The 7,793-nt window shown below is 44.6% G+C and overlaps 1 protein-coding gene across 2 annotated transcripts in view; it reads right to left on the bottom strand.

The window, feature by feature from the left end:
* Positions 1–5,007: 5,007 nt before the first annotated feature.
* Positions 5,008–7,793, bottom strand: part of EGFR (epidermal growth factor receptor) — a 207,163-nt gene continuing 204,377 nt past the window's right edge. For both annotated transcript variants that reach the window (XM_042914127.1, XM_042914132.1), the window contains one exon: positions 5,008–7,777. In XM_042914127.1, coding sequence (XP_042770061.1) covers positions 7,419–7,777 — 359 coding nt within the window. In that variant the 3' untranslated portion in view covers positions 5,008–7,418. The remainder of the gene's footprint in view (positions 7,778–7,793) is intronic.

Genomic DNA, 7,793 nt, shown 5'->3' with positions numbered 1-7,793 from the left:
ATGCTCTCCAAGGCTACCTCATTTGCTGACATTTGCCTTTCTCTATGTGGGGCTAAACCCCCTAATCGAAGGCTTTGAGCTCTAAGAGGCTTACTCCTTCCCAAGGTGCCTGACAATACCAGCGTGTGGAAGGTCAGGAGGCCAGGAAGCCAGGGGAGCCTGGGGCCACAATGGGGAACTGGAAAGTTCCCGATTTGCTTATTCTTCAGGGACCCGGTTATCCTGAAGTCCTGCTTCCACATGAATTACAATTTACTCTCAGCCCTCCGTTTGTATGTAGGCGACCGATGATCTTCTGAATGAACAACACAAAAACAAAGCTGCAATTTTCCTGGAAATGATGAGAGTCAACCCTGCAGGGATCAGTGGTGGTCGTGAGCCAGCCGAGCCCCACTTCCTGCTCTCTGTCCTCCTGTGTAACAGGAACAAGGTAGAGCATTGTGTGGCGACCAGCTGGTCCAGGAGAAAGCAGTGGCAGAGGGAGTTGGGGCTTTATTCTCTGGGGTCAGAGCACTGAAAGTCAAAGAAATCTGAAGCCCTGTGGACGATTCCAGGCCAGGGCCAGGGGATTCCAGGTGCTAGTTCCACAATCTAAAGCCAACTTAAAACCGCACGCCCACCTCTTCCTACCCTGTGCCCTCCCACCTCCCAGCTGGTCAGCTGCTGGTCTCGTTTCCAGTTTCCTCCCCAGTGCTGGCACCTGCTTCATCGCCAAGTTGGCTTTCCCTCAGCTGTTGAGATGGGTTTATACCCTTTGACTCGCACTCTGTGGTTACTACAGATGAGAAAACTGCTTATTCCCTTACGTGTTCAAGTACTTAGCTGGAGAACCGGGTTCTTACAGAACATTTACCTTGACTTTGGCAGAACAATTTCCCTCCATGCTGGTGGTTACTTTCCTGGCTCACAGGAAGCATAGGATATAAGTGTTCCCGCCACATGGAGTCCTCATGGACTGGTAAAGCCCTCAGATGTAAGGGAGGTGGGTGGTAAGGTGTAAGCCGTGCAGCCCAGAGTGGGGGGCGGGACCCTCACACAAGGGTATGCCTCGTTCATTCCTCAGGCTTCTAGCATTTGTGATTTAGCAGAATGGCAATAAAACTTCTGTTTGCTTTGGTGCCTGCCATAGGAAAATCCCGTCCACCGAGGAATTCCCTCTTGGGAAAATGGGTGATGGGCATTGAGGAGGGCACTTGTTGGGATGAGCACTGGGTGTTGTACAGAAGCCAATTTGACAACAAATCATACTCATAAAAAAAATAAATAAAATTAAAATTAAAAAAAAAAAAAAAGGAATTTCCCCTTGGCTCTGTGTTTCTCCACCATGAAGGAAATCAGGGGAGGGGAGGTCCTAGGAACAGGTGCGAAGACGCTGCAGACCCCTGTCAAACCGCACGCTGCTGCCACACAGCACGGCATTGAGGAGTCCCAGTCTCGCACAGGAAACCTCCAAACATTAAAAAGTTCCCAGGCCACTTGGGTGTGGACACGATACAATGGAGGCAGGAGTGGGGGGCAGGGAGGATATGGGAACCCTCTGTACTTTCTGCTCAGTTGTTCAGTGTTTGAAGTTAAGACTGCTCTAAAAATAAAGTTTATTAATTAATTTAAAAAAGTTATCAGGAAAGAACATCTACAGTAGGTCAGATATGATTAATAACTACTGTCAACGCTGCATCGCTAACAAATGATACAATATTATTATTTATAAGGTACTTATAAGAAAAGACCAATGAATAATATACATCTAATTTTTAATACGCAATATACAATCAACATGTTCTGATCAACAGTGTAAACCATATAAAAGAGAATCTTGCTTTTCATTTGTACACATATTGCTTTCATCACAGCAAAATTTTACATTGTTAAGACGTACCATATATAGAAGCTATAAAGCTATTGCTTGCTTGTTTTAGAAATGAAGGTATTGCTGTCTGTTGTTAACTGGACATGGTCACCCTGATTATCAGGCATCAGATCTATAGGATCTCTTCATTTCCAAGAGATGGTGTTACAGTATAAGATTATTTTGTAACCAAATAAGGTCAAAGGGTTTAAAAATAACAATTAAATGCACCTAAGGAAAAAAAAATATGCTTTTCCTTGAAGTTTCGTCTGCTAGGTGATAGGGTGGGGATGCATAGTAAGAACTTTTGTGGGCAATTTAGACAGGACAGACCTGTGACCTCGGAGGGCGTAACGTGGCCGTAAAGTTTTAACTGTGGAAGAGAAAACCCTAATTGCTTTAGGTTTTTTTTTCCCCAGATGCAATTTATGGAAAATATATAAAAGTGTTTCTTAAAGCAAGAATCCTTTTCTTGGACTATTGTTTTTGTAAAAGCCATCCAGCTACTTACACAATCTTCTTAATGTCTCCCCTTTATAATGTAACATATATGTCAATGTTTTATTTTAGCCAGGCAAACAAAAGTTACCTGCTTATGGTGGGTGCCATGTTGGTTGGACCAGCAGCGAGAATGCTCTCTACCTTTATTATACCACCAGTCCACCTGTAATAGGGGGAATGGAAAAACCTGTTCCACATTTCCTTCCCTTTTCATCAGCTGGTTAAACCTCTCCCTTCTAGTGCTTGGGCAGCTTGTCACAGAACCTGTCCTCCCCCGCAGCAACTGGCACTGAGGTCCTTGAAGCGTTAAGTTGTCCAGGCACCTAGGTTGGTGGTTCTCAACCTTGGCTGTCCATCAGAATGACCATTAGGAGCTTTCAAAGGCACGGATGCCTGGATTTCACCCATAAAGATTTGTATTGAATTGGTCTGGGGTGCAGCTGGACCTCACTAGTTTCAAAAGCTCCCCAAGGGATTTCACTGTGCAGCCAGGGGCTGAGAACACTTTTTCGGGAATGGGAAGGTGAGGTCATGAGAAGGCTTGGGAAACATGGACTTCATCAGTGTACTGAGTAACCAAAACATGCTGAACATTATTAGGGTTCTGCAGATCTGTTTAGTCTATTGGTAAATGCATCAGCTATAAATATAAAAATAAAAATAATTTGTATCAAAGTCAGATTAGTGTATATAAACCAACAAAGTGCTATATTATTGCTTTTTTTTTTTTTTTTTTTACATCGACAGGATCATGCTGGCAGTTGAGTACAGCATAGCATGCAGTTGGATCCGTGTTAGCAATAACAAAGTCATTCTTTTCCTCTAACATGGAGAGAGCCTGCTTTAGCGGAAGACTAAACCATATGTGCTTTTTACCTTTTCTCATTTTATAAATATAAAAGGCATGATTCCTCTTTATCAGGACAATGACCTAGCTTAGCTCTGCGATGAGGCTGTGCCTTTTTATGAGAAAGAGGAGCGTTCCATTGCTTTAATTAAATCCCTTCAAAGATTTGTTTTGACTTTTGATTCTATTTCAGTCTAACTTTTAGTAGAAAAATGAGTTTTTCTAAAAACATACCTTACAAAGTTCAGTGCTACAAGAGAGGCTACTATTCCTCAAAAAAAAGTTACAAAAATAGATTAACATTTACAAACCCTATGTGAGTGTGTCTTTCATAGTACAAAAATGTATGCCCCTGATACGGCAGGTGTGGCTGGTAATAGAGGCAGGGATTTCTTTTCAGTAAGGTTTTACAGCCCGTGGGCAAGGAAATATAAACAGATTGTTACGTTGTAATAAAAACGTTCACTTATCAAAAGAGAGAAATGCAAAGTAGACGTTGAGGGCAATTCCACCAGCTGTCACTTGCGGCGAGCGCCTCACTGTGAGAGAGACCGATTTTTCTAACTTCTTAGAAAACGCAAACTGTTCCGGGGCTTTTTGGAGGCTCAGGTTTGGGTATTTGCCACTTTCAGGGTAAGCTGCCGGTGACGAAGAATTAGAGGATTTGGAACAGTCACGAGTGGGCAAGTCTCAGGAATCTTAAGGACTCCACCACCTTCCTTTACCTGACTCAGGCTTTTCTATTCGGCCCTGACTTGGGGGCATGGTATAGACGACCTTACAGGTCACCTTAGAGGTGAGGGTTTAACTCTGCTTGCCCATTAGGATCACGTGGGGAGCCCTGAGAGTCCCCTTCATTGGTCTGCAGGGACCCTGCCCTGCTTTTTAAGCTCACCAGGTGATTCTGTTTGGCAGCAAGGGTGAGATCTGTGGGTCACCATAACTCAGCAACTTGACCCCTGCTTGTGTAACCTGAGGCCTGGAGAGTGTGCAACAGGCCAGCGGGATGCCTCCAGCTGAGGGACGGGCCTCCCCCTAGGCCTTTCCTTTATACCAGTGTTTCCCCCAAACTTTGGTGCTCATCAGAATAAGCTGGGGAAGCTCTGAAAAGCCCATGGGCCCAGGCTGCACCTGAGCCAAACTAAGAATCCTTCAGATTAAGCACTTTCAACAAATACCTAAGCCTTGTTATCAATTGGAATGCAATATGGTGCCTCCACAATGCTCCTGGTTATAAAACCAGTGACAACTGGCACTCAGCAAATCTAGAATTTGGAAGATTCATCTTTTTTACTTTGTGAGGTGACAAAAGTGTGTTTCATAGAATATGACGGCAGGGACTCCTTAAAGTTTATACGAGACGTGTGAGGACGCTGGCCCATTGTAAGCGTTCACTTCCAACTACTTTTCCCTGAACTGTTTCCAAAGACCAAATCTAAGGTGGGGTCAAGGGGAACGTTTCCAGGAACTGATTGAGGAAGGAACAGGCTCTCTCCAGGGTCTTTGAACCCAGTGTCAACAAGGAGGAACTGAAGAGACAGAGTAGAAGCTTTGAACCCTGGCCAATCAGGGCCATGAAACGGAAATACTGGTGCTGCAGGGAGCCCTCTCCTCATCTGCCCACAGTGACGGCTGGGGCTCTTGACTCGGGCTCTGCATTCTCAGGTTCTGAAGCATCTACAAGCCCCCTCTGCGCCTCCCTGGATAGCCATTGTGAGGACATTTTGGGAAACACAGTCCTACAATTAAGAGAATTTAGCAACCAGATTTTATGCAGGAAAGCTGAAATACAAAAAAGAAAAAGCTTGAATAGTTTTCGCCGTTTTATTATGTTATAGTAAAATATTGTAAATTACAAAAATACTAGGATTTAACTGCTACAGTTGAACTCACATTCAGTTGCTCTCCCTCACCAGTCCCTTGCTTCTTGAAGAATAAGTGGTGACAAAAATGTGCATCATTCTGTTTCCTGGGGCTGGAGAAACTTATCAAAATATTTATGTTCTGAGGTGAATAAATAACAGAAGTGCTTTACTGACAATGGCATAACGTGTTAGATTCTTAGAACGATGTTTAATCTTTTTGCTCATCATTTTCAAATCCCCATAAGGACCCACATGTAGGGCACTTGGGAAATGTTACAGGCTAGTTCCCAGGCTTAAAGGGACAGTTTGTAAAGACCACCTAAGGCAGGCTTTTCTCCCACTTTCATTAGTGGTTCCTCTGGCAGATGCTTTCTTGGTCAAGTTTTCCTCTGCTTGGAACACACGTCCCATTTCCCTTGTGGCTAAGACCCTGGTCCTGTTTTGACCCAACTCCACCACTCCCTCCCCAAGGAGCCTTCCAGGTCCCCCCAGGCAGGGCCCATCCACTATTCCCTGTTCTGTGCTGTCCGTGCTCGGCAGACCTGTCTTGCCTACCATCCCATCATGTTGCTTTAAGGTTGGCCTTTATGAGTCAATTCCCTTGGCCAAATTGTGAATTTCTGGGAATTGGGATTATGTTTTATTTATTTTTCTATCATTAGTGCTTATGCTGGGCTGGGATAGTTGCTTAAGAGTATTGAATACCATTGGGACAAGATCAATATTTTGGTAACAAAGCTGTGCGGCCCTGACCTGAGAGTCAATAATTTAATAGCAAAAGGACAATTGTGTGTGTGTGTGTGTGTCTGTGTGTGTGTGTGTGTGTGTGGCTGAACACATCTGTAGGCCGGAAATATTGTCTGCAACATTCTTCCCTTGATAAGCTGGATGTTGACTAAGGGTGTTTAAAACACTGTATACAAAGCACTGCCGTGAACCGATCGGGTTACAGGGACACACAGGTTGGAAAAACACTTAACGTCCTAAATTATCTGGATCTTCCAATAACTGGGAAATTGTTTTAAGAGGGATTTTTTTTTCTAAAATACCCGTAGATGTCGTTAAGGCATTGTCATCAATTTCAAACTCTGATTTCATATTTACCACTTTCTTCCCCTATATATAATGTTGTCTTTATTTCCACCTGTAAAATGCGCCCCCCAGCGGCGAGGGCTGTGCGTTCCCGCACAGGGGCCTCAGAGCCTGGATCCCTTCATTCCCGAAGAGCGAGGCGGGCGCTTTGGGGCAGCTCATCAGAAAGGAAAAAAGTACCCTTTGAGTAAAAATCTTCTAAAGTGACATAAAAAGAAAATTATCTCCCATAAGTAGCCTAATTTGGTGGTGGGAGGCTGAAAGTGTTTTAGGAGTGGCTGTACCTCAGCAGTGTCCCGATATATGGCCACTCCTTGACCCCTAAGGGACTTGATGTATTTCCTTCGAGACTCAAATTTGAGAGCCATGTTCTTGTGTGAACTTTTGCATTATTGTTCCATCTTGATTAAAGGCTATTGGTCTAAATACGAGCCGATGCTGGTTATGGTTTGATGTACCGTCTCCTCCTACTGACAGGGAAAGCATACTGAGTTTCAATGGAATGGAAAATAAACAAGTAAGTCTAATACTTAATACTAGAAAACGCTGGACAACCAATGGAGAGTAAGTACCATGAGGAAACCTGTATAAAAAGAAGTCTGAAGAAGAGTTCTCCCCTGCTCCGTTTCTTTTTCAGTCAGGAAGGGTTCAAAGTGGCTTTATCCTCTCGTACCTGGTATGATTTGATACAGTACCAATAAGTCCCGCTCAGGACATAGAGCACTTCTAGTTCTGTCTTGCAATGGAAGAATCATGAAGCAGAGTCAGTGGAATCAAATGTTAGCTGGAAGACGCTGACCCTTGCTTCTTGGTCACAGTTGGGCCTGGATCAACTCAGTGCAGCAAGTGCTACAAGCAAGCTTCTTCCTCATTGGAAAAGCCCATTATAAACAAAATCAACAATGACAATTAAAAACCCCAAGGGCCCCCAAGCAATTAAACTCCTAACACAGTTTGTTTCATCAGATATACCTCATGGCAAGGTGAACTTCTGCCCAAACAGACAATATTCTTGCTGGATGCCTTTTTTGTGGAGGCCTCACAGTTCGAAGACAAAGGAATGTCCCAGAAACTTCCCCAAAGTGCATCCAAGTAGGGGGAACTTCCTGCATGAAAGATGGGTCCCATCGGAGCAAATATGGCTGAACCAGTCCACGGGTCCAAGAGTTAACGTGGGCATGACTATCAGCACTGAGTAGCTGCCGTGGCTTGACCCAGGGACTGAAACATTGGAGATTGTGACGGCCAACACTATCCTCCGTGGTCATGCTCCAATAAATTCACTGCTGGGCGGTGCAACCCTTAGGTAGTCTGCATTTTCAGCTGCAGGACCCTTAAAGATGCCATTTGACTTGGCTTCCTTGGGAAAGAAGTCCTGCTGGTAGTCAGGGTTGTCCAGGCTAATCTGGTGGTTGCCTTTCTGGGCCCAGAGGGTGGGGCTGTCGAGCACACTGCTGACGCAAGTGGGGTGGGTGTTGAGATACTCAGGGTTGTCCACTGCATTGCTGTGGGGATTTTGGTAGTGAGGGTCTCTGCCAGGAGCTGGATTTAGAGGCTGATTGTGATAGACGGGGTTCTGGACGGAACCCGCAGGCCTTTTGGGAACAGCCTGGTTTATGTATTCTGAAATGGAAAAGAA

Source organism: Panthera leo, chromosome A2, assembly GCF_018350215.1.
Source record: "Panthera leo isolate Ple1 chromosome A2, P.leo_Ple1_pat1.1, whole genome shotgun sequence".
In the NCBI taxonomy this organism is placed as follows: Eukaryota; Metazoa; Chordata; class Mammalia; order Carnivora; family Felidae; genus Panthera; species Panthera leo.
Note: the sequence above shows the minus strand (reverse complement) of the source record. Positions and strands in the feature narration are given on the sequence as shown.